The sequence below is a fragment of the Nerophis lumbriciformis genome, linkage group LG37 (assembly GCF_033978685.3).
Source record: "Nerophis lumbriciformis linkage group LG37, RoL_Nlum_v2.1, whole genome shotgun sequence".
Classification (NCBI taxonomy): Eukaryota; Metazoa; Chordata; class Actinopteri; order Syngnathiformes; family Syngnathidae; genus Nerophis; species Nerophis lumbriciformis.
Genome location: NC_084584.2, coordinates 25034064 through 25062053, shown reverse-complemented (window position 1 = coordinate 25062053; position 27990 = coordinate 25034064). Strand labels below are relative to the sequence as shown.

General features: G+C 41.8%; 1 protein-coding gene across 6 annotated transcripts; it reads right to left on the bottom strand.

Moving 5' to 3' along the window:
- Position 1: 1 nt before the first annotated feature.
- LOC133577291 (major histocompatibility complex class I-related gene protein-like) lies at positions 2-27949 on the bottom strand. 6 transcript variants are annotated; one of them, XR_009811712.2, is made up of 9 exons: positions 27914-27928; positions 13239-13347; positions 9738-9764; positions 7265-7531; positions 6818-7096; positions 6364-6672; positions 5368-5466; positions 2280-3637; positions 2-243 (listed from the first exon to the last, which is right to left on the bottom strand). XR_009811712.2 is itself a non-coding variant. In XM_061930978.2 (8 exons), exons 2-8 carry the CDS (start codon positions 13306-13308, stop codon positions 3549-3551), a joined length of 1140 nt encoding a protein of 379 aa, XP_061786962.2. In that variant the 5' UTR covers positions 13309-13351; positions 27914-27949; the 3' UTR covers positions 485-3548. The 6 variants fall into 6 exon arrangements, 5 of the variants coding, with proteins under 5 accessions (XP_061786962.2, XP_061786961.2, XP_072768648.1 ...); XM_061930978.2 differs by lacking the exon at positions 2-243 and having other exon boundaries at positions 485-3637; positions 13239-13351; positions 27914-27949; XM_061930977.2 differs by lacking the exon at positions 2-243 and having other exon boundaries at positions 485-3637.
- Between the last annotated feature and the right edge of the window lie 41 nt (positions 27950-27990).

Below are 27990 nucleotides of genomic sequence, written 5' to 3'. Positions count from 1 at the left end.
GATTTAAAAAAAAAGAAAGAAGAAGAAATCCTTGAGGTGTCAAGGCGATTCCCGAATGATTTCATAGCGACCAACATTTGAGCCTAACACCTTTTCTAAGCCAAAAACAGCCAAAGAAGAATATATGGTATAACGTGAGGAGCAATCGCATGAAGAAGAAAGCACATCTCCGTCTCATCTCCAAGTGTGATGACTTCCCTCAGTGATGGAGACATCTCTCTGTGTTCCAGTGCACAAAGCATCCTGGAGGAAGAAGATGACTCAGCACATTCCCGACAAACTGCATTGTAGACATCAAGTCATGGATGGCGGTGAATTTTCTACAGCTCAACCACTTTTTAGTTTCAGACCCTGAAGACCAGGGGGAGAAACTTTCACCAAAATTACAAGATTTTTAACCAACACTATTAAAAAATCCGGGTGTGATTTTTGACTCCGAGCTGACTTTTTATCCCACACATTAAAAATATTACAAAAATATATATTTTTGTATCATCTTGAAAACAGAGCCTCCCTAAAAGATTATCAGAAGTCTAAATGATTACAAAACTTAGCTGCACGCGTGCTGACGAGGACCAGGAGGCAGGTGCACATTACACCAGTTGTAAAGTCGCTGCTTTGGCTCCCCGTCCTCTTCATCCATCCATCCATCTTCTTCCGCTTATCCGAGGTCGGGTCGCGGGGGCAGCAGCCTAAGCAGGGAAGCCCAGATGTGCCTTTCCCCAGCCACTACGTACAGCTCTTCCCGGGGGATCCCGAGGCGTTCCCAGGCCAGCCGGGAGACATAGTCTTCCCCGTGGCCTCCTACTGGTCGGACGTGCCCTAAACACCTCCCTAGGGAGGCGTTCGGGTGGCATCCTGACCAGATGCCCGAACCACCTCATCTGGCTCCTCTCCATGTGGAGGAGCAGCGGCTTTAGTTTGAGCTCCCCCCGGATGGCAGAGCTTCTCACCCTATCTCTAAGGGAGAGCCCCGCCACCCAGTGGAGGAAACTCATTTCGGCCGCTTGTACCCGTAATCTTGTCCTTTCGGTCATAACCCAAACCCAAAGCTCATGACCATAGGTGAGGATGGGAACGTAGATCGACCGGTATATTGAGAGCTTTGCCTTCCGGCTCAGCTCCTTCTTCACCACAACGGATCGATACAGCGTCCGCATTACTGAAGACGCCGCACCGATCCGCCTGTCGATCTCACGATCCACTCTTCCCTCACTCGTGAACAAGACTCCGAGGTACTTGAACTCCTCCACTTTGGGCAGGGTCTCCTCCGTAACCCGGAGATGGCACTCCACCCTTTTACGGGCGAGAACCATGGACTCGGACTTGGAGGTGCTGATTCCCATCCCAGTCCTCTTCAGGGTCGATTTTAAAGTTCAATTATTAGTTTTCATGCGTCTTTATGGCCCTTGCACCTTCTTGTCTGACCTGATTTTTACCGTATGAACCCCCTCGCAGATCCTGAGGCCCTCTGGCCCTGGCCTTTTAGCTTTACCAAATGCCAGAGCAAAGGCCCACGGTGAGGCGGCATTTAGCCACTATGGCCCCCACCTGTGGAACAGCTTGCCGGAGAGCGTTGAAATTAAATTTAAAAAAAAGGCTAAAACACACATTTTTAATTAGGCTTTTTAGTGATCATCTTAAACTCTTTTGTTTTGTATTTTATTGTGTTGTTTTCTATCTTGATTATTAAAACATGCTACTATAATTTTCTCTGTTAGTTATATTTATGGTACATAAATGGTAAATGGGTTGTACTTGTATAGCGCTTTTCAACCAACGAACGTGACGAGGTTGGTAGAAGGTGGGGATGGAACCAGGAACCCTCAGGTTGCTGGCACGGCCACTCTCCCAACCTCACCCCCATACATACATTTCATTTTTTACATATATTTTATCATGTTTATACTATTTTTAGATGGCATTCATTGTAGTTATTCTCCAGTGTAGACGCCTCAAATATGGCCTTTTTCCTTAAATCTTCAGTGCCATGTTTTGTTTTTGCATTGTTACTATCAATTGTGTTAATGTTACTATCAATTGTGTTAATGTTACTATCAATTGTGTTAATGTTACTATCAATAGTGTTAAGTGTGCGCGTGTTTTCTTCTCATCATCTATTTTTTTTCTTTATGTACAGCAGTTTGCCAGTGTTATGAAAAGTGCTGTAGAAATAAAGCTTGATTTTGATTTTGATTGGAAAAGGGCATGAATCCAAGTTGAACATCGTCTTCACACAAAGTCATGGAGGTGCAAACAGTCCATGTGAGCCAACTCACCGTGTGCCGGCGGCTGCGTCTCGCTTCTGGAGATCTCCGCACCGTCCTGGCGAGCTGCGAGGACAAAGGCAAACAGGGCCGAAACCAGGATGTGACAAATACAGAGGTGAATAATGTGGCCACTTTTGCCTTCACCCTGTTCTCTTTCCCTCCTCTATCCACATTCTCTCCATCTCACCTTCTGCCAATTGTATTATCAATCAATCAACGTTTACTTATATAGCCCTAAATCACGAGTGTCTCAAAGGGCTGCACAAGCCACGATTACAAGAGCATTAAATACAACTTATGTGGTCTTTTTTTTTTTTTTTTTTTTAAATACATCTGAACCGAGACAGTTTTGTTTCTTTCACATAATAATAATTAAAAAATCAATTCACATCTGAATCACGATTCTTATTCATCCCGGTTGTAATTCGATTCACAATTTTCTAAAATCTTTTTTTTTTTTAAGAATCCATTTTTAAAAAGACATTTTCAGGCCATCTCAATGCAACCAAAAATGTTTTTTTTTGTAACATGTAATCTGTTTTGAAAAAGTTTCATTATAATTATAATACCAATACTCCTCTCTTTAAAAACTGCTGTAAATTTGAATTTTCCTGAGGGAACTCTCCTGAAGGAGTCAATAAAGTACTATCTATCTATCTAAAAATGCACATCCTCTGAAAATATGGCTTATGATGGCTACAAACTGGAGGATACTTTTTTTTTTAAATAGTTGAAAGGTTTTATGGTACGTCATACCGGGAATGAAATAATGCATGTGTTTGCAAATGGATGACTGATTTAAGTCCACTGGTACTGTATGAGTTCACTGATGATATCATCTCCGTCAGGTACTGAATGGCATTACTGATGATATCGTCTCCATCAAGTACTGGCAGATCCTTCATTGGTTCACTGGTGATATCATCTCCATCAGGTTCTGCATGGCATCACTGATGATATCTGTTCCCTCAAGTACTGGCAGATCCTTCATTGGTTGACTGGTGATATCATCTCCATCAGGTTCTGCATGGCATCACTGATGATATCTGTTCCCTCAAGTACTTGCAGATACTGCATGAGGTCACTGGTGATATCATCAGGGGCGCCGAAAAGGGGGGGTAAAGGAGACGGATTCTAGGGGCCCATGATGGAGGGGGGCCCAGAGAGGCCCCTAATGATGATGAAATTATAAAAACAGAAAAAATAATAACACTGTGTTGGGGGCCCTGTAAGGATTATTTTCATGGGGCCCAAAATCCCTAGCGGCGCCCCTGAATATCATCTCCACAAGGTACTGCACGTGGTCACTGGTGACATCCCCAACTGGTACTGCACGGGGTCACTGATGATATCATCTCCTTCAAGTACTGTATTATTAAAAACAATAATATAATGAAATAATGATTAGTCTGACAAATGGACAAGTTATAGTTTTAGTACAGACAGTAGTTCATTAAAGTGCATAGACAATATATCCACATTATATGCAGTAGTTTGAGTATTTTATATATATATATATATATATATATATATATATATATATAGATGTGTATGTATGTATATATATATATATATATATATATATATATATATATGTATGTGTGTGTATATATATATATATATACAGTATATACACAGTATATATATGTACCGGTATGTGTGTATATACTGTATGTATGTGTGTGTATGTATATATTTATATATATATATGTATGTGTGTATATATATGTATGTATATATATATATATATATATATATATATATATATATAGAGAGAGAGAGAGAGAGAGAGAGAGAGAGAGAGAGAGAGAGAGAGAGAGAGAGAGAGAGAGAGAGAGAGAGAGAGAGAGAGAGAGAGAGAGAGAGAGAGAGAGAGAGAGAGAGAGAGAGAGAGAGAGAGAGAGAGAGAGAGAGAGAGAGAGAGAGAGAGAGAGAGAGAGAGAGAGAGAGAGAGTTTTATTATAGATGATAAAACAGTGGAAATAGATTTACATGCTAAAAAACCATTACAACAAGTGACTACGCTATCTGCAATGTGGCATTTGAAAAAACCCCAAATGGATTAAATAAGTAAAAATAAGTATAATAAGTAAAAATATACTGTATATATATTTTTAAAATGTGTACAAAAAGCTAGAGGAGGAAGGGTTTCACCTGAAACACTCGTGTTTCAATAAACACCATAATTGCAGAGCTGTCCTGTAACTTTGTACACAATTTGTTGTATATTTTTCATACTTCTTCAGAGGTGTCCTAAGTGGTTAGGAGTTGCCAGCGTGGGATGGCACTGAGGCGAGAGAGACGTGCGCGAACGTTCAGGGAGCGGACGGATGTCCTGGCTTTGTTTGATGACGAGCAGCTGATCAAACGGTATCGTTTAGACAGAGCGGGAATTATTTTTGTCACAGATTTAATAATAAGGGGCGTCATCTCATCAGCAACAGCACGCAGCAGAGCTTTCACAGCAGAACTAAAGGTCATCACAATGCTTCGATATCTCGCCACTGGGAAAATGAATTGGAAAGAAAAGGAAACATTTATTTTTGATTCATTGCCAATATTGTTTGTTTGTTTTGTATTATTTTGTAGTTTATTGTCAAAATATACACTCCCATTGTCCACTTAAATATTTCTAAGATGTTTCTTTATTCTTAGACAAGGGATTCCCTTCCGTGATTGGTCATTTCTATGGACACAGAAATGACGTCACCTAAAATTCTGTTTACGGCACATCGTAATTCAGCTCTGAGTGTGACACTTAAGATTCAGTCCTACACTTCGCTGAAAGTGTGAATAAGACGCTTGATAACTAACTTTTAAGTGCAGCTTTCAGCGAAGAATTTCTTTACTCATAAGTCAACTCTTAGCAGACTTCTTAGGAGTAATTCTAAGACGCTTGATAAAAACGGCCCCAGATCTTTATATGAGTGATGCTTCACGACGGCTTTGTTTTGTGCGGCTCAAAGAAAAGATGTTTTACTTACCAGCTGGATCGTAATGGAATGAAATGAAAGACAAACAAGGTGAAATGGACTTTTTCCTCACGTCACGCTGTGTTTCTATGTAGAAGAAGACAGAGGACATTTGTGTCCCTCACCTGGTCTGTTTCTGTGACACCTGACCATGGTGATGGCCGCCAGGAGGGCCGCCACAGCGACGACCGCTGCCGTGGCACTGAGGGTGAAGCTCAAGTTGTCTGTTGAGAGCAAAAAGCACACGTGGAGTGACAAACAACATTCCCTTTAATTCATGCTGAGTTCGTACATCCACACGCACATTAACTGTACAAACATACACATACACATACTGTACATATACATTCACTGTACAAACATACACATACACATACTGTACATATACATTCACTGTACAAACATACACATACTGTACATATACATTCACTGTACAAACATACACATACTGTACATATACATTCACTGTACAAACATACACATACTGTACATATACATTCACTGTACAAACATACACATACTGTACATATACATTCACTGTACAAACATACACATACACTACATATACATTCACTGTACAAACATACACATACTGTACATATACATTCACTGTACAAACATACACATACACTACATATACATTCACTGTACAAACATACACATACACTACATAAACATTCACTGTACAAACATACATATACACATACTGTACATATACAAGTACATATACATACATACATACATACATACACTCATACACATAATCACGTTTCATCAAACTTATATTAACGTTGTTGCCCTAGGGTAAACTGGGTAACACATGGCACACTGACAAAGCTTAACCTATTGTTACTATAACAATCTACAAGGTTAATATAGGTTGCTTCTCTTTCTTCCCCTCCATTTTTCTGCATTATTTCGTATCTCTAGTTATCATTACGTATATGTATTGTTGCATTTGAACAACTGTATTGTTGATAATAGAGGTAACTTATTGGTATTGTTCATTATCAATGAACTTTGCATACAAACATCAAGCGTTGTCATGGTGACATGGACCAAGAATGGTGACACGTGGACTTTTGATGGGAAACATCTCCAACTAAAAGTGTATTTCTCACCTTCATGGCTTGCGTTGCTCAGGATGCTTCTTCTCTCCAGCTTGGTGACCAAGTCCTCCTTGACGCCAGACAGCCGAAACACACATTCGTATTTGCCCTCCACGTCGGCCGTCACCTCCACTTTCAGGTGCACCGACATCTGGAAGGTCCCGTCAGGGTTGGGGAGTATCTCTCCGTGCTCCACGTCCTCGGAGATCTGCTCGCCGTCTTTCCTCCAAAACAGGTCGGCAGCGTCGGGATAGAAACCTGTCGCCATGCAGCTGACCGGAGAGGACGGCGTCTTCTGGAGGAGGAACACCTCTGGAAGCTCTGCACAGGAAGTGATGTCACGTGTGAACAGAAGACAACGTGGGGAGAAGGTGTGGATGGAGAGAAAGAGTATAAAGAGACAGAGTGTAATGTTAGTAATGTTCCTATAGGGGGAGTGCGAACAAGTTAAAAGGTGTGCTAATACCTGTTCTCATTAGGACCTCCTTCCCATAGTTCACATACTTCTTCAAGTAAAAAGAACATTCCTCAGTGTAGTAATACTTTATGTAGTCCAGTAGAAGTTTGTCCTGGTCCCACTTGAGTTTGGAGGGGAAAGCTTGATGTCTTGATGCGGTCCATGTCCATGTCTTCATGTCCAATGATAGGAAATCTTCTCCATCATAACTTAACTGATTCCAACCTTTCACTTCATCGGTCTCATCATTCCATTCACATCCAGACATCTTCTGGACAATGTGAACACCTGAGACACACAAAGTGTTGTAAAGCAGAGTGACACACACACAGTATTTTGTTAGGTTATTATGGGATGGACAGAGACAAGTATCAGTGCAGTAATATGTGTTTTACTACAGTATTAAGAGAGTACATCAAATATATTTGAGTAGTAGAAAGTTCAACATAAACAAACCTTCAGTTTGGTTATAACGCTTCTTAAGAACTTCAATGTCGTTTTTGATGGCAAACTCATTAAAGACACCGATCTCTGTTTGTCTCTCCCAGTATTTTGGATCCTCTGCTGTGATTTTGTTCATCCAGTCCTGTTTGGCTTCAGCTTTCCTGCTGTTGCTGTCATAGCGAACAATCTGAACGTCATCAACATAACCAACACTCACAAACTCTGGGAAGTTTGGAACTTGAGAGGACACAGTGAGGAAATACTTCAGTGTGTGAATCACTGAAAGAAGAACAAAACAACAAGATTATTTTTTATTTTTTGTTGTTCTAATGTGAACATAAAACACTGCCAGATATCACAGTCAAGGGTCAAATGGTGTTCTATGAAAAATACAACGCAATAATATTATCACTAACTTTTTTATAGGCAGTTTGTACATTTAAAAAAACATGTTTTTCTACAACGGGGGTTGAATAGTTTCAAGTAAAACAAATTTGTACACAACCCGTTCTGCACATTTGATGTAGACGCTTACTGACACTATGTAGCGAGATGATGTTACTACACTTGAATAGTTTCTACCACTTCTGCGTTTGACGATACCAGGAAGTCAGTGTTCGTTATTTTACAAGCCTTGGAAAAGATAAGTCTTTTTAAAAGAAAAAACGAACAAAGAAAACCAATTTAATGCCAACAACATTAAAGGTTCTGAATGTATTCATCTGCTTCTGGAACTTTATTGGAACGTATTGAATTGTTAGGTCTCTGCCAAGCTGTATAACTTATATATATATATATATATATATATATATATATATATATATATATATATATATATATATATATATATCATACTTGCCAACCTTGAGACCTCCGATTTCGGGGGGTGGGGGTGGGGCGTGGTCAGGGGTGGGGCGGGGGCGTGGTTAGGGGCGTGGTTAAGAGGGGAGGAGTATATTTACAGCTAGAATTCACCAAGTCAAGTATTTCATATATATATATATATATATATACATATATAAAATAAATACTTGAATTTCAGTGTTCATTTATTTACACATATACACACACATAACACTCATCTACTCATTGTTGAGTTAAGGGTTGAATTGTCCATCCTTGTTCTATTCTCTGTCACTATTTTTCTAACCATGCTGAACTCTGATGATGCATTGATGTGTGGCACGCAGAAAAGTGCTTTCATCAAATGCACTAGATGGCAGTATTGTCCTGTTTAAGAGTGTCACAACATTGCTGTTTACGGCAGACGAACTGCTTTACGGTATACAAAAACGTGACTGCTGTTGTTGTGTGTTGTTGCCGCGCTTGGAGGACGTTAATGAAACTGCCTAACAATAAACCCACATAAGAAACCAAGAACTCGCCCTCCATCATTCTACAGTTATAACGTGATTGGGCAGGTATGCTGGTTATATTGTGGGTTAGCGGACTCAGGTCCTCATGGACCTGAGTCCGCCTGAATTTCGGGAGAAAATTTGTCACGGGAGGTTTTCGGGAGAGGCGCTGAATTTCGGGAGTCTCCCGGAAAATCCGGGAGGGTTGGAAAGTATGATATATATATATATATATATATATATATATATATATATATATATATATATATATATATATATATCTCAACAGATTTTTTAACAGAGACAAATAACTACTTTTATTTAATTTTACGGTTAAATAAAATTAACGGATCAGTTTTTTTGGTATAAACCTTTCATTTGAATACATCTCATTGAAAGTTTAAACAAATGGTAAAACAAAATAATAACATTGATATATTTCAGACACCGTTAAACTACAAGATAATAAGAAAGTGAGAGAATTTTATCACCGTTGAACAACATCCATCCATCCATTTTCTACCGCTTATTCCCTTCGGTGTCGTGGGGGGCGCTGGAGCCTATCTCAGCTACAATCGGGCGGAAGGCGGGGTACACCCTGGACAAGTCGCCACCTCATCGCAGGGCCAACACAGATAGACAGACAACATTCACACTCACATCCACACACTAGGGCCAATTTAGTGTTGCCAATCAACCTATCCCCAGGTGCATGTCTTTGGAAGTGGGAGGAAGCCGGAGTACCCGGAGGGAACCCACGCAGTCACGGGGAGAACATGCAAACTCCACACAGAAAGATCCCGAGCCCGGGATTGAACCCAAGACTACTCAGCACCTTCGTATTGTGAGGCAGACGCACTAACAATAAATATGAAAACAATGAAGAGATTCATCTTAGTTCAAAGTAAAAAAAAATGTTAATGTGAAATAAATGACTGATTAAATGTTGTGGAGTGCTAAAGTAAAGAATAAAACATTTAAAAAAATATTACTATTAATCAATAATGAGATTGAATAACACAATAATTAGAACAATATTAATAATAGAAACTCACAGAAGTCAAATAAGTGCAGGAACAAAGAGGATTTATGAATAATGTTTATAAACTTATAAAAAAAAGAGGGCTTACCAGACACCACGCTGTGCATTTGCACCCCTAGAAGCAAACATAAACACAAGTTCATGATATGTCATTACAAAATAAAAATATAATTTTAATCCGCAGAGAAAGACAAAAGTGACGAACACTATCTTGACTTGCAAACAGCACACAGAAAAAATGAACAATGAAATGTGGAGGCTCTGTTATTAATGCTCCGCCTGAGCTAATAATGCCAATTCATGCTTGAATGGGAAATCACCTGGGCTGAGAAGTTTTCACTGTAACCATCCCCCCCCCCACCACCACCACCACCACCCAAATACCGGTTTTAAGGAATATTCGCCCCACCCACTGTTCCCTGTTTTTCTTTTTTTTTCTTTACTTATTGTTTTAAAAAACATTACGTCATTAAAAAAAAGATCAACAATTAGTTTGTATGAATGCTGAATGTTTACAGCTTATAACAATGCTAAAGTTTCACCTTGTATTTACTTTTTGTTTCTTTATTCAATGCTTTACCAACATTGTGCAGTTAAAAAGATTAACAATTAGTTTTTGTATCAACGCTAAATGTACACAGATAATAATACGGATGCGAAAGTTAGTGCTTCGATGTCTAAAAAGCACTAAATGTGTAAAAACTTTAAAATGCCTATTTGTTAATATTGTAAGGCAGTAGCCAGCGCGCCTGCAACCGTATCTTATATTGCAATGACAATGCTTCTGGTTTTGACGTTCTTCTTCAGGAATCATCCACAGTAGAGTCTGTGTATCACGTTGTAATGTTATTATTCCACATGTTCTATTAATACCTAACCAGTTTGGCAGGAACACGTTCTGACAGCACACTTCCGTCCCTCTATGATTGGTCGCCTTTTTTAACCACCTTTTCGTTCCTTGTGGCCCATATCGCCTTGCCAAGCTCAACTAGTAAGTCTAAAAATACCCACACTATTGATAAAGCGTATATATGTTATTATTATTGTTGGTATTCTATTTATTTTTCATCATGCAAGTTTTATAGTTGTTTTATTTCTTTTAAAGGAGCCATATGTAATAATCTGGCCAGAAATGGTACTGCAATCATGGTCAAAATTCTGTAGTCCCCTCTCCCTGACTGAGTTTGCCAGATACGCAGCCGAATCCAGCTCGATCGACTGGGCTACTACAAGGAACTCCAAACATCCACTGCCACTTACAAGGGGTTGAGGTGCTGGGACCATAACAACTGAATAGACAAGCATTTTGTCAATAACAAATCTCTAACCAACACATTTTACACTGAAATTAGGCTATTGTCAGGAAGAAGTACGTCATGCCTGCGTACAATATCACAACAAATGGCAATCATGTGGTTTTTGTCAGTACTATCAGAAAACAAAGACTAAAACAAACTACAACCAACGCTAGCAATGGTTATACTGGTGAAAATAAGTAGAGCATGCTTAGCAGCCTAATGTACACCCAAAACTAAAGAGGAGACATTTTACCAAGGTATGCATATAGGCTACTTTTTCAAACCTTTCAGTTGCCATATAACTTGGTACATGTAGTCCACAATATGCAATGAGGAATTATTTTATCATGCGATTTGGCTGACGTTTCACATTGCCATGATGCCAGCCGTGTTTTGTTTTGGTCGCATGTTTATGTGCGGGTCGTTCTTCCAAGATGCAAATCAGTCAACGTACCAACAAACAAAACAAAGCAAGCGTGCCGATAGCACGGGGAGCTAAGGCGAAACTTAGCACAGGAATCAAAAACATGGTTGACAAATGTAATGTTGCACGAAGGAAACAAGACCGAGTGTGGCGAAAGGCCGGAATAAATAGCTCTCTGATTAATGCCCGGGAGCAGGTGAGCGTCCTGAACACTAATCAGAGGCAGGTGAAAATAATCATCACCCACGACAACCAAGAAACACAAACCCAGGGGTGCTGAAACAGAACTAAAGGAGTCTTAAACTAAGACAAAACATAATCCGGGCAACAGATCTTCATAGTTGGAACCCATTTCTACAGCGATCAGCATATTGAGAACGAAATAGGCACTGACGCTAACCATATCCACATAGGTTTTATTTGTCGAAAATACATATTGCCCGGTCAGTTCGAATACACATCGACACAAAGGCTAACAGGCATACATTTCCCCAGTTAGCCTGTATGTCGATGTGTCATTTGACCGGGCTTGCATGCTAAGCATTTTTATTTATTTATTTATTTTCTCTCAGGCACTCATCGAGGGTGGACGCTCCCCTTTCCTCTCCCTTATCTCTCCTGCTTGCTTCTTTGTCTTGTCTTAACTTTCTTGTTGCCTCTTTTTGCACAGCTCTCCAAATTGAAACATTGGAACTATTTAACTGGCCTCAACGAAATTGACAAGATCTTGGGTTTGGGGGAACCTGTTGTCGTGACGAAGCGGTTGTTGCTGGACAAACGACGGACTCTTGGGAGAAGAAGGAGTGCCGCGTGCCTGGCAACCCTTTTCTGTCGAGGACATAACGATTTCCACCTATTTGGAATTATGACAACAGGACATCTGCTGATTGGAGTAAGCGTTGCTCTGGTTTGTCGACAAATTGGAAGTTGCTGGCAGTCTTCAAAGTACCCCAAAGCTGCCACAAATGATTGGAGGATGCGGGAAGAACTGTGGACACTATTGTGATTTTGGATCACATCGGACTGTCTGCCCCGCAGTTTTTGAGGACCAGTCATAGACAATTTAGAGTGAAAAGCAAATTTTATTTTCACTCGCATACAAAACATTCTAACTTGGATTGTTTCCCTGGCTTCGAGACTCTCCCGAAGGACAGTGCAGCGAAGACACAACAAACTCCCGTCTTGTCTCTCATGGACACACACCTGTTGTTGTTGACTTTGGACTAGCGACTGCACAAACATCAAGGCCGCGGAACAGAGACACACTACGGGTTTACACACACACAAACATGCATCCACAAAAATATACACCACACATAGACACCCCACACCCCCCAACCCAACGCCCTCGACGCAAATCCCATAGGGGTGATGAATGGATGGTCAGCGCCTGAGAGCTGCGGCCTACCATCATGACCCTGCACTCCCTTCCCTCTGTTGCTAGATATCTCGAGATGTATGTACAGTATATGTGCTTTGCTATGGAGGTTTTTTCCCCAGTCTAGATTGTATTTTTTTTACTCAAACTTCCCCAGCGTTTTACCTTTTTCCCCATCTTTTTACGGGGCGCCTTATTAGCGTTCCGGTTCTGTAACCCTGTACACTGTTTGTTTTGTCTAATCTTGAACGGGTTTGTGCTGAAAACAAAGTTTTGTTGTACTTGTGCAATGACAATAAAGACCTATCTATCTATCTATCTAAGCATTACACTAGGAGCTATGCACTTTCACACTAAGCATCCGTTGCACGGACATACTAGCTTAGTTAGACACGATCATAGACTGTATTGGACAATATAGTTTACATACCAAATGTCCCTTTCCATTTATTACAAGTAATAAAAAAAAAAAGTAAATGCCTGACTTACCTATCAAGGAGGAAATGAGCAAGTTTGGCGTCAGATGAAAAAAATCTTCTCTGCCTTCAATGGTCTCCATCTTGCAAAGGTATCCCCGATACAAATCCTCGTTTTGTTCCTGGCTTTGTCATGAATAAGTTGAGAATCGTTATTACGCCATTTATATTTACTAAGGTCTGACATGTTTAGTAACTTTACCAGCGGCAGTCGCTAGACAAAGATGGCGGTGCATAACTGGCAACCTAGATGTAACACGCACACAGACTTTCTAATTGGTCAAACGGTGGAGGGCGGGACATCGAAATGAAAACAATAACAAGATTTTGGGGGTGTAAATCTAATTTTGAAACAAGTATATCCCGGCTGAACTACTGTTATCAGTTATAGAGGTATTTGAAAATAACATGATTTATTAATGCCAAGGCACATATCAGGGCCATTTCATGATGACTTGACATGAAATTATTATATATGGCTACTTTAAAGGGGAACTGCACTTTTTGGGGGAATTTTGCCTATCGTTCACAACCATTTGAAAGACATGATAATGGAATTTTTTTTTTTAATGTATTCTAAATATTAAATACATGCGATCAAAAGTCCTCTTACGCCCATGAGAGTCGCTCAATTCTGCCTATAAAGCACTTAAAAACATCCTAACACCTCCATTAGGGGTTCATATACATGATGTAAGTACATATGTCATGGTAATAGGCACATTTATAATTACATTTAATATTTACGTATTTGGATCATTTTTAGCATACGCAAAACGCAACACGATGTTGGCTTTTTTCCCCTTCATCACAGATTTCTGCTCACTGCAGACTTTATGAAAGCCAACAAACATAATAAAACATCTCTTACTGTACAAGGTTTGCTGTAATTAGGTTGCAGACTGCTGGGATGTTCATATATTCCCATTTAGATGAAGAATGACTCACAATCCTTGCAAAGAAATGGGGTGAGGGGGTTTGTGTTATTCTCGCCAGTTCCGGGTCCTACATGGCTGTCAAAGTGTCCCAACTTGTCGGAATACGTCCTCAGCCATCAACTTTCCAGGTGAGAGGCATGATTTATTATGTTGATGGAGGGTTTTGAAGTTGTTTAGAGGCTTTGAAGGCTACAACGGTGACCTCATTAGCCGCATCTTTCAAGCGTTTTTTAACATCTTTAAAATCAGAAATCCATTTTTTATGTTTGATATAATGAAAACTGTTCTTATTGTTTTATTTTTGATACTAAGAATACATTTTTATTTTAACTTTCTCAAGGAATATTAATGTTGAACTAATATATATATATATATATATATATATATATACATATATAAAATGTATTTTCATCTCAAACACGTTATGTTGGCAAAATGAACATTGATTACTATTTTGCATGCAATGAACTGTATTGCATTCTTAAAATTTAAAACTGTTGTTAAAATTATTAAGTGGTTCGTCTTTTTATATTGTTTATGTATTGGCAGGTTGAAAACCACTCAGGGGATTTGCGTAGAGAAATCAACATTTAAACAGCACCTATAATAATCATTAAAAACGCACGAGAGACAAGAACTTTGTTTATGCTGTCACACCACACAGCACAAAGGGCTGTGAGCGCACTTGTTTTTATTACCACACACAAATTGGCAACATCAACCACGGATGCATTTCAGATGTGCGTGTCAGCCTTCAATAATGAAAATCAAAAAAGCCGTTTAGGAAAAAAAAGAAAATTAGGCCAAACGCAATAATTGAGGGCACATCTTAACATGTATAGTTAAACCTTAATTAAGCCAAAAAATTATTTATTCGATTACTCGATTAATCGATCGGGATATTCGATAGAATACTCGATTACTAAATTATTTGATAGCTGCAGCTCTAGCGCCCATTCCTTCAGAGGCTGCATTGAATTGTAATATGCCACATTCAAGTTATACTCAGTAAAGAATAATTACTGAATAATTACCAAAATTGCTAATTGTAAGCACCTGATGAAAGTCAGTTACGTTATCATGTGTTCAATGCAGTCTTGTAACATGTGTAATTAGTGGGACATATGAATAGCCTAAATGCAAAAAAGGTAAATGTTTAAAGATGTGTTTTCGTAGCAATATAAAATACAACTAAATAGCTGACAACAACAAAGTAAAAACTACTTAGAATTTTAAAGGGTTTTACACTGACTTTTCATATTATAACATTACCTGCGATTGTTGCAGGTGGAGAAAATGGCGTCTAACTGAAAACTAGTTAAGAACTATCTCAGAGCCACAACAAGCCAAGAGAAGCTAAATAGCCTTGCAAGACTTACAACTGAAAGTCAGCTCAGCTGGCAATTGGACTTTAAAGACTTCACCAGCAAATTTGCTAACTGATGAGACTTACAGAGAACAATCAAGACAATTTAAACTTTAATTGATATTAGATGAGGCTTGTTGGTTGTTTTTGATATTTGTTTTATAACAATATATGCCATGGGCTCTTTGTTTGACTTGCACATTTAAATTAAAAGTTACATACAAACCCTGTTTCCATATGAATTGGGAAATTGTGTTAGATATAAATATATACGGAATACAATGATTTGCAAATCATTTTCAACCCATATTCATTTGAATATGCTACAAAGACAACATATTTGATGTTCAAACTGATAAACTTTTTTTTTTTGCAAATAATCGTTAACTTTAGAATTTGATGCCAGCAACACGTGACAAAGAAGTTGGGAAAGGTGGCAATAAATACTGATAAAGTTGAGGAATGCTCATCAAACACTTATTTGGAACATCCCACAGGTGTGCAGGCTAATTGGGAACAGGTGGGTGCCATGATTGGGTATAAAAACAGCTTCCCAAAAAATGCTCAGTCTTTCACAAGGAAGGATGGGGCGAGGTACACCCCTTTGTCCACAACTGCATGAGCAAATAGTCAAACAGTTTAAGAACAACGTTTCTCAAAGTGCAATTGCAAGAAATTTAGGGATTTCAACATCTACAGTCCATAATATCATCAAAAGGTTCAGAGAATCTGGAGAAATCACTCCACGTAAGCGGCATGGCCGGAAACCAACATTGAATGACCGTGACCTTCGATCCCTCAGACGGCACTGTATCAAAAACCGACATCAATCTCTAAAGGATATCACCACATGGGCTCAGGAACACTTCAGAAAACCACTGTCACTAAATACAGTTGGTCGCTACATCTGTAAGTGCAAGTTAATGTCAGAGTTTGTTGGTGACGAACCCCAAGATGCAGAAAAGGCGGAAGGCATTGTGCGGGAAAACATGATTTAATGTCCATGAAATAAAGACAAAAAACACAAACCAGGAACTAGGAGGACAAACTGGAAACAGGGAACAGGGATCCAGCAAACAGGGACTAGGAACAAAAAGACAGTAAGCTACAAACAGCTACAGAATATAGCTTACCGCTACCGCATACAGCTACACTGACATCGACACGACAGGTAGGAACGACAATAATCCAGCAGTGACTGGAGGGTAGGGCAGGTATAAATAGCAGCTGGCTGATTGACACCAGGTGTGGCCAGGTGCCAATCAGCCACAGCTGAGGGGACACAGCACTCAGGGAGACAAACAGGAAAAAGAACCAAAACAAGAGCGCTGACAGGAAATACTACACACAGAGGAAAAACTATAACACAACCAAACTGTCAGGGGCAAGCCTGACAGTAGCCTCCCTTCCTAAAACGGATACCAGACGTTCTAGAAAATCCCCCCACCTGCCAAAAAAAAAAAAAAAAGTCCACAGTCACGGGAGGGTGGAGGGAGGACAAGGAGGTGGGCCACCAGGCCAAGTGTCTCCGCAACCAGCGGGGAAGAGTTAGGTGGTGACGGCGAGTTGAACGCCGCCGCAATTGGCGAGGCGGCTCGTCCGCCGGCGTGGGAGTACCCACCGGAGACGATGGTGGCGCCCTCTGCTGGCCCACCGGAGACGAGGATGGTGGCGCCCTCTGCTGCTGGCCCACCGGAGACGACGATGGTGGCGCCCTCTGCTGCTGGCCCACCGGAGACGACGATGGTGGCGCCCTCTGCACCTGGCCCACCGGAGACGACGATGGTGGCGCCCTCTGCTGCTGGCCCACCGGAGACGACGATGGTGGCGCCCTCTGCTGCTGGCCCACCGGAGACGACGATGGTGGCGCCCTCTGCTGCTGGCCCACCGGAGACGACGATGGTGGCGCCCTCTGCTGCTGGCCCACCGGAGACGACGATGGTGGCGCCCTCTGCTGCTGGCCCACCGGAGACGACGATGGTGGCGCCCTCTGCTGCTGGCCCACCGGAGACGACGATGGTGGCGCCCTGTGCTGCTGGCCCACAGGAGACGACGATGGTGGCGCCCTCTGCTGCTGGCCCACCGGAGACGAGGATGGTGGCGCCCTCTGCTGCTGGCCCACCGGAGACGAGGATGGTGGCGCCCTCTGCTGCTGGCCCACCGGAGACGAGGATGGTGGCGCCCTCTGCTGCTGGCCCACCGGAGACGAGGATGGTGGCGCCCTCTGCTGCTGGCCCACCAGAGACGAGGATGGTGGCGCCCTCTGCTGCTGGCCCACCGGAGACGATGGTGGTGGCGCCCTCTGCTGGCCCACCGGAGACGATGGTGGTGGCGCCCTCTGCTGGCCCACCGGAGACGATGGTGGTGGTGCCCTCTGCTGGCCCACCGGAGAGGATGGTGGTGGCGCCCTCTGCTGGCCCACCGGAGAGGATGGTGGTGCCGTGGATTGTAGACACACCGGAGAGGATGGTGGCGCCGTGGATTGTAGACCCACCGGAGTGCATGGTGGCGCCGTGGATTGTAGACCCACCGGAATGCATGGTGGCGCCGTGGATTGTAGACCCACCGGAGTGCATGGTGGCGCCGTGGATTGTAGACCCACCGGAGTGCATGGTGGCGTCTGCCGGCCCACCGGAGTGCATGGTGGCGTCTGCCCGCCCACCGGAGTGCATGGTGGCGTCTGCCGGCCCACCGGAGTGCATGGTGGCGTCTGCCGGCCCACCGGAGTGCATGGTGGCGCCGTAGGTTGCAGACCCACCGGAGATGATGGTGGCGTCTGCCGGCCCACCGGAAATGATGGTGGCGTTTGTTGCAGACCCACTTGAGATGATGGCGCCGTCTTTTGCAGACCCACTGGGGCGAGAAGTAGCTGTGCCTCCCTAACTGCACAGCCACTCATAGCCCCCCCCCTCAAGGGACGGATCCCAGACGTCCCCCGAGAAGCCAACAAAGGACAGGGATGGGTGGGAGGGATTGCAAAACGAGGCAAAGCTTTTTTTGGATTCGGCCATCAATGATAACGCTTTGTTAAGCCTCTCCGCCAAGAAAATCTCCGCGAGGTTCGTACTAGGCTGGATTATTATGTCAGGATTTGTAGGACACGAACCCCAAGATGCAGAGAAGGCGGAAGGCATTGTGCGGGAAAACATGATTTAATGTCCATGAAATAAAGACAAAAAACACAAACCAGGAACTAGGAGGACAAACTGGAAACAGGGAACAGGGATCCAGCAAACAGGGACTAGGAACAAAAAGACAGTAAGCTACAAACAGCTACAGAATATAGTTTACCGCTACCGCATACAGCTACACTGACATTGACACGACACGACAGGTAGGAACGACAATAATCCAGCAGTGACTGGAGGGTAGGGCAGGTATAAATAGCAGCTGGCTGATTGACACCAGGTGTGGCCAGGTGCCAATCAGCCACAGCTGAGGGGACACAGCACTCAGGGAGACAAACAGGAAACAGAACCAAAACAAGAGCGCTGACAGGAAATACTACACACAGAGGAAAAACTATAACACAACCAAAATGTCAGGGGCAAGCCTGACAGTTAAAGCTCTACTATGCAAAGCGAAAGCCATTTATCAACAACACCCAGAAATGCCGCCGGCTTCTCTGGGCCCGAGATCATCTAAGATGGACTCATGCAAAGTGGAAAAGTGTTCTGTGGTCTGATGAGTCCACATTTCAAATTGTTTTTGGAAATATTTGACATCGTGTCATCCAGACCAAAGGGGAAGCGAACCATCCAGACTGTTATCGACGCAAAGTTCAAAAGCCAGCATCTGTGATGGTATGGGGGTGCATTAGTGCCCAAGGCATGGGTAACTTACACATCTGTGAAGGCACCATTAATGCTGAAAGGTACATACAGGTTTTGGAACAACATATGCTGCCATCTAAGCGCCGTCTTTTCATGGACGCCCCTGCTCATTTCAGCAAGACAATGCCAAGCCACATTCAGCACGTGTTACAACAGCGTGGCTTCGTAAAAAAAGAGTGCGAGTACTTTCATGGCTCGCCTGCAGTCCGGACCTGTCTCCCATCGAAAATGTGTGACGCATTATGAAGCGTAAAATACGACAGCGGAGACCCCGGACTGTTGAACGACTGAAGCTCTACATAAAACAAGAATGGGAAAGAATTCCACTTTCAAAGCTTCAACAATTAGTTTCCTCAGTTCACAATCGTTTATTGAGTGTTGTTAAAAGAAGGGGTGATGTAACACAGTGGTGAACACGCCCTTTCCCAACTACTTTGACACGTGTCGCAGCCATGAAATTCTAAGTTAATTATTATTTGCAAAAAAAATAAATAAAGTTTATGAGTTTGAACATCAAATATCTTGTCTTTGTAGTGTATTCAATTGAACATGGTTTGAAAAGGATTTGCAAATAATTGTATTCCATTTATATTTACATCTAACACAATTTCCCAACTCATATGGAAACAGGGTTTGTATGTACTTGTGGACTATCTTCATCCAGGACACTTTGGGTTGTTTTTTGCATACGAGTGCTTGATTGTTAAATAGAATAAAATACCCACTACTTATTTGTTGAGTGGTTAATTGAAAATGTATTTGTAAAGGTGTAGTAAAACATTGCAAATCAGTAAAATGAGAATAAGACAACTAATAATGTAAATTACATGTTGTTAAGTCGTTAATCATCTGCAGTCCCTTCCAAGGTTTTTTGTTGTTCCCATTGGGTTGAGTTTTTTCTTGCCCTAATGTGCAGCCCTTTGAGACATTTGTGATTAAGGGCTATATAAATAAACTTTGATCATTTCTTGTTTATCTGCTTCTCTTCTGGTATCCGCCGTATTTGTTTTGATGACTAATGGCGCGTGGTGATGACGTCACAGACGGGCAGAGAGACTCGAGTCCCGTTTAACGTCTTTATTAAGTGCTAAAAACAACTTTATATAAAGTCTGCCTTCATTAAATCCGATATTTTCTTTTCTAGTATCAATCAAATGGATTGATTACCTTTAAAAACGATACCAGATTGATATACATCATATGGAAGGCCAACTTGCAAAGCACAGATCGATGTAGTTGAATCTTAAGAATGAATTGTTACACCCCTAGCACATTGAGGTAAAAAGGTCAGAAGTAAAATGTTTCTTCACGTAATACGCCGAGATTCTACTGCCACCTAGTGGCCGTTGGGTAGAATGCATACATTTTGTGTTGAGGCAGCAGGTCAGCAACGTTCTTCTTTTCTTTTTTTACAAGAACCTTTACATCGGACGACCCAGTAAATGCAGGGAAAGTTCTCAAGATCATTGACTGATACTGTCTTTTATTTGTTGTAAACAATTTAATTGCATACAGATACAACAATGTAAGACAATGTTGTGTGTCATCCTCTATAGGTCGCTGACGTGTGCGCCTTTCTGGCCTCGGATGATGTCCTTATGGAAGTGTTAATGTTATTAGTGACCACACAGTGGCGCTCAAATATTGCCTCTTAATTACGTGTAGCACTTAAAAAACAGCTTGCTTTTTTAAGTTCGAATAAAGAAATAAAAAAACTATTTTGATGTATGTTTGATGTTTACTACACAAAGACACAAAACCTCGGCGGAGTCCACTTTTAATAAAAACTACAACAGATAAACTAAATTGGCCTAATCATACAAACCCCGTTTCCATATGAGTTGGGAAATTGTGTTAGATGTAAATATAAACGGAATACAATGATTTGCAAATCTTTTTCAACCCATATTCAATTGAATGCACTACAAAGACAACATATTTGATGTTCAAACTCATTAACTTTATTATTTTTTTGCAAATAATAATTAACTTAGAATTTCATGGCTGCAACACGTGCCAAAGTAGTTGGGAAAGGGCATGTTCACCACTGTGTTACATGGCCTTTCCTTTTAACAACACTCAGTAAACGTTTGGGAACTGAGGAGACACATTTTTTAAGCTTCTCAGGTGGAATTCTTTCCCATTCTTGCTTGATGTACAGCTTAAGTTGTTCAACAGTCCGGGGGTCTCCGTTGTGGTATTTTAGGCTTCATAATGCGCCACACATTTTCAATGGGAGACAGGTATGGACTACAGCCAGGCCAGTTTAGTACCCGCACTCTTTTACTATGAAGCCACGTTGATGTAACACATGGCTTGGCATTGTCTTGCTGAAATAAGCAGGGGCGTCCATGGTAACGTTGCTTGGATGGCAACATATGTTGCTCCAAAACCTGTATATACCTTTCAGCATTAATGGCGCCTTCACAGATGTGTAAGTTACCCATGTCTTGGGCACTAATACACCCCCATACCATCACAGATGCTGGCTTTTCAACTTTGCGCCTATAACAATCCGGATGGTTCTTTTCCTCTTTGGTCCGGAGGACACAACGTCCACAGTTTCCAAAAACAATTTGAAATGTGGACTCGTCAGACCACAGAACACATTTCCACTTTGTATCAGTCCATCTTAGATGAGCTCAGGCCCAGCGAAGCCGACGGCGTTTCTGGGTGTTGTTGATAAATGGTTTTCGCCTTGCATAGGAGAGTTTTAACTTGCACTTACAGATGTAGCGACCAACTGTAGTTACTGACAGTGGGTTTCTGAAGTGTTCCTGAGCCCATGTGGTGATATCCTTTACACACTGATGTCGCTTGTTGATGCAGTACAGCCTGAGGGATCGAAGGTCACGGGCTTAGCTGCTTACGTGCAGTGATTTCTCCAGATTCTCTGAACCCTTTGATGATATTACGGACTGTAGATGGTGAAATCCCTAAATTCCTTGCAATAGCTGCTTGAGAAAGGTTTTTTTTAAACTGTTCAACAATTTGTTGACAAAGTGGTGACCCTCGCCCCATCCTTGTTTGTGAATGACTGAGCATTTCATGGAATCTACTTTTATACCCAATCATGGCACCCACCTGTTCCCAATTTGCCTGTTCACCTGTGGGATGTTCCAAATAAGTGTTTGATGAGCATTCCTCAACTTTATCAGTATTTATTGCAACCTTTCCCAACTTCTTTGTCACGTGTTGCTGGCATCAAATTCTAAAGTTAATGATTGTTTGCAAAAAAAAAATGTTTTATTAGTTTGAACATCAAATATGTTGTCTTTATAGCATATTCAACTGAATATGGGTTGAAAATGACTTGCAAATCATTGTATTCCGTTTATATTTACATCTAACACAATTTCCCAACTCATATGGAAACGGGGTTTGTATTTACGTTTTGTACGTGTATAGTTGGGTTTTCATCTCAAACGTACAAAAGGCAAGACTTGTCAAACAATAAGAATCCAAAGACATTTGTGTTTAAAGTAAAATGGGGGCTGTACCACAGACCAATGGTATCACATATATGGTATTTGTTCCTAAAATTATCATTTACTATAAATGTATTCCTTATTTAAAAACAACACCTGTTTGTGCTTTTGTTTCCACAAACCAAAGACATGTAATAATTCAAAATACTTAAAAAACATTGGCTAAGTAGCACTAGGGCTGCAACAACTAATCGATTGAATCGATTAAAATCGATTATAAAAATAGATGGCGATTAATTTAGTCATCGATTCGTTGGATCTGTGCTATGCGCATGCGCAGAGGCAATTTTTTTTTAATAATTAAAAAAAAACAACCTTTATTTATAAACTGCAACATGTACAAACAGCTGAGAAACAATAATCAAAATAAGTATGGTGCCAGTATGCTGGTTTTTTTCAATAAAATACTGGAAAGGATAGAAATGTAGTTTGTCTCTTTTATCCGTTTATTAATAGATTAATCGAAGTAATAATCGACAGATTAATCGATTACCAAATTAATCGTCAGCCCTAATTAGCACTTTTATTGGGACAAATGTGTTACCTGGCATGTTTGTCTTTGCGTAGCAATTTTAGGGCTCAAAACCAAACAGCAATATTTTCCAAAATTATATAAAAAGTGCGGTTTGAATTGTTACGCGGCTGCTTAAGTGTTGTAGGCATTATAACCAGCCTTGTTCCGGCTTCGAGCACGTAAGCTACCCACGTATTGCCTACGCATTAGTTATGTTTATTGTCAGCTAATGATAGCAACTTGGAAAGGTTGAGCTAGTAACGTTAGCCATCATTGAATGTTTATTCTATCATAACAACAACATGACTGAAAATTGTTGGGTTGCTTCTCTGGGACTGATTTTGTGTGTGAGTGCATGCGCTCCATGCGTGTTTTAGATCGAGACATTTAAAAATATAGATGTATACCGTATTTTCCGGACTATACGGTGCTACTTTATTTTATTTTATTGTTATGCTGATGACACCCAACTCTACATGCCCCTAAAGCTGACCAACACGCCGGATTGTAGTCAGCTGGAGGCGTGTCTTAATGAAATTAAACAATGGATGTCCGCTAACTTTTTGCAACTCAACACTAAGAAAACGGAAATGCTGATTATCGGTCCTGCTCAACACCGACATCTATTTAATAATACCACCTTAACATTTGACAACCAAACAATTACACAAAGCGACTCGGTAAAGAATCTGGGTATTATCTTCGACCCAACTCTCTCGTTTGAGTCACACATTAAGAGTGTTACTAAAACGGCCTTCTTTCATCTCCGTAATATCGCTAAAATTCGTTCCATTTTGTCCACTAGCGACGCTGAGATCATTATTCATGCGTTCGTTACGTCTCGTCTCGATTACTGTAACGTATTATTTTCGGGTCTCCCTATGTCTAGCATTAAAAGATTACAGTTGGTACAAAATGCGGCTGCTAGACTTTTGACAAGAACAAGAAAGTTTGATCATATTACGCCTATACTGTATATACCTTTATATACATATATACATATATATATACCTATACTGGCTCACCTGCACTGGCTTCCTGTGCACTTAAGATGCGACTTTAAGGTTTTACTACTTACATATAAAATACTACACGGTCTAGCTCCGTCCTATCTTGCCGATTGTATTGTACCATATGTCCCGGCAAGAAACCTGCGTTCAAAGAACTCCGGCTTATTAGTGATTCCCAGAGCCCATAAAAAGTCTGCGGGCTACAGAGCGTTTTCCATTCGGGCTCCAGTACTCTGGAACGCCCTCCCGGTAACAGTTAGAGATGCTACCTCAGTAGAAGCATTTAAGTCCCATCTTAAAACTCATTTGTATACTCTAGCCTTTAAATAGATCCCCCTTTTTAGACCAGTTGACCTGCTGTTTCTTTTCTATTCTCCTCTGCCTCCTCGCCGGGTTATTCCGGTTCCGGTGACCATGGATGAAGTGCTGGCTGTCCAGAGTTGGGACCCGGGGTGGACCGCTCGCCTGTGCATCGGTTGGGGACATCTCTGCGCTGCTGACCCGTCTCCGCTCGGGATGGTCTCCTGCTGGCCCCACTATGGACTGGACTCTCACTACTATGTTAGATCCACTAAGGACTGTTCTTTCACAATATTATGTCACTCGACATCCATTGCTTTCTGTCTCCCCTAGAGAGGGGGGGTTACCCACATATGCGGTTTCTCATAGTCATTCACATCGACGTCCCTTATATGCATACTTGCCAACCTTGACACCTCCGATTTCGGGAGGTGGGGGGTGGGAGGCGTGGTCGGGGGTGGGGCGAGGTGTGGTTGGGGGCGTGGTTAAAAGGGGTGGAGTATATTGACAGCTAGAATTCACCAAGTCAAGTATTTGATACATATATATATATATATATATATTAGAGATGCGCGGATAGGCAATTATTTCATCCGCAACCGCATCACAAAAGTCGTCAACCATCCGCATCCACCCGAACTAACATTTAATCAAAACCGCACCCGCCCGTTGTTATATATCTAATATAGACGATGCAAGGCATTAGTGAGGTTATAAAGCTTTTGCCTGTTAAAGAAAGGAGACTGATCCAATGCAGCAGAGACATTCAATGCGTGCCACGCTGTCACGGCCCAGACGCACACCAGTGCGCAATCATCTGGGAGCCGCGCTGAGCGGACCTCCAAGCGCGTGGAGGTGCGATGTCCCTCGCACCCGCGGCGGCTCCACCCGGGCTCGCGCCCGAGGCTTCAGCGCGCACCGCGGCGGCCATCCTACTCGTCGCGGCCTAGCCCTCGCGGCTCTCGCTGCCGGCGACGGCCGGGTATGGGCCCGACGCTCCAGCGCCATCCATTTTCAGGGCTAGTTGATTCGGCAGGTGGGTTGTTACACACTCCTTAGCGGGTTCCGACTTCCATGGCCACCGTCCTGCTGTCTATATCAACCAACACCTTTTCTGGGGTCTGATGAGCGTCGGCATCGGGCGCCTTAACCCGGCGTTCGGTTCATCCCGCAGCGCCAGTTCTGCTTACCAAAAGTGGCCCACTGGGCTCACCAGGGTGAGCCCCACCCCTTTCGTGAGCGCACTGCGCGCGGAGTGACCTCTGTTACGCGCCCCCGGCAACGGGGGTGGCGGGCAGGTAAGCTGCGCGGGCGGAGCGCGCAGAGTGACCCCTGTTACGAGCCCCCGGCCACGGTGGTGGCGAGCAGGTAAGCTGCTTACCTGCTGCGCGTGACGCCGGCCGCGGCGAAGGCGGACGAGGCGGGGTGTCGGTGCGGTGGACGCGGTGGTGACCCTGGACGTGCGTCGGGCCCTTCTCGCGGATCACCTCAGCTACGGCTCCCGGTGGGGCCCTCTCGGGGGAAGGGGCCTCGGTCCCGGACCCCGGCGAGGCGTCCCTTCTCCGCTCCGTAAAAGTGTCCATCTCTTTTCTTTTTCTTCTTCTGTTGTGGCATATGCTGCAGGTGCCTGCTCGTTTTTTGTATGTGGGTAACAACATTTAACTATGTATATATATTTACCAATTGGTTTAACTGCCACCCGCCTGAATCTATTTAAAATCGAATTTTTTTTTATTTCAACCGCCCGACCCGCGGATAATCCGTGGTTGTGTCCGCAAACCGCGCATCTCTAATATATATATATATATATATATATATAATCTACATCCTGAAAATATGCAAACAAAACTGTGTTTAGATAATTGATACTTCAAACTTGCATAAATAAATATTAAGGAATATAACATAACTTGGCTTCTGAGAGCTTCAAAATGTAATGAATACAATGCTAAAGTTGTTGATAAACAAGCAATTATTTTAATAATTAAATATGGTTATTTTAAATGAATTATTATGATCATTTAAAATTAATTATTTCAAATATGTTTATTTTAATGTATAATTCTATGGCTGGATGTAATAAGGAGTCAGAAAAAATACAAATAAAAATACAATTAATTTTGATGTTTTTAGCAAAATATAGTACATTTTTTTTTTTTTTTTAAATTAATAAATATATTTATTTTTAGGTAAGATAAACATAATAATACAATTTATCTCTAGTCTGGATGATTTAGTTCTTGTCACCCTGTTGTCCTCCCGTTGTGAAAAAAGGCTGTCCTCACTCAGGTCCGCATGGAGCTGGAGGGGGCGTGGCCTCCAGCTCCGGCTGAAAATCGGGAGATTTTCGGGAGAATATTTGTCCCGGGAGGTTTTCGGGTGATGCGCTGAATTTCGGGAGTCTCCCGGAAAATTCAGGAGGGTTGGCAAGTATGCTTATGTGGGCTCTGTACCGAGGATGTCGTTGTGGCTTGTACAGCCCTTTGAGACTTTTGTGATTTAGGGCTATATAAATAAACATTGATTGATTGATTGATTGATACTTTAACGCTTTGAAACCTGAGGCTTTGAAACAGTGTGGCTAATTAGTGGATCTTTCTTTGCTAACGGTTATAATGGTGTTTATACAACAAATAGTTTCTATATTACACAGAGACACTGATAATGTGTGTTATTGTTTGTACTATGGCGCCATCGTTTGGACGAGTTTGCTAACTGCAGGTGCTGAGAGTTGAAAACTTACTTCCTGTTTTGTGCTTTGATCCGGAAGTATAACCGTCCATAGCGTTTCTGCTCAAAAGGGTTCTTCATACATCACTTCTAGCAACATTTGGAAGTTTTACAATATAACTAAACCAATTCTGACTTACTAAACCGTCGCAGCCTTTGGAACAATTGAGGTATGTTAATAAACATTTACAAATTTGTTCCTACTGGTATATATGTGCGGCTTATGGCTAATATATGTAAACATATTTATTTCTTCAAAAATTGGGTGGGTGCGGCATTTACCGGTGCGCTCGAAAGCCTGGAACGTTCTGTTAATTTACCAATGGTAAAATAGCTAGTGGTATTTTTTGTGTTAAACAGCCCCTTTAAATGAATGAATAAATCAAATGTAGTAGGAACAATTGAATTGCAATATTTGACATCATATAAGAAGCATAAGAATTGCTAAATAACCTTAAAAATGGCTGTAATGGGGAAAAAAAGTGGCTTTTGGAAATGAGCTCGCTTACCTGACATGCGGCCATTTTGGGGAATTATATCCTGGATTGTCACATGACGGTCACGTGACAACCAGTTTCGATCGTTA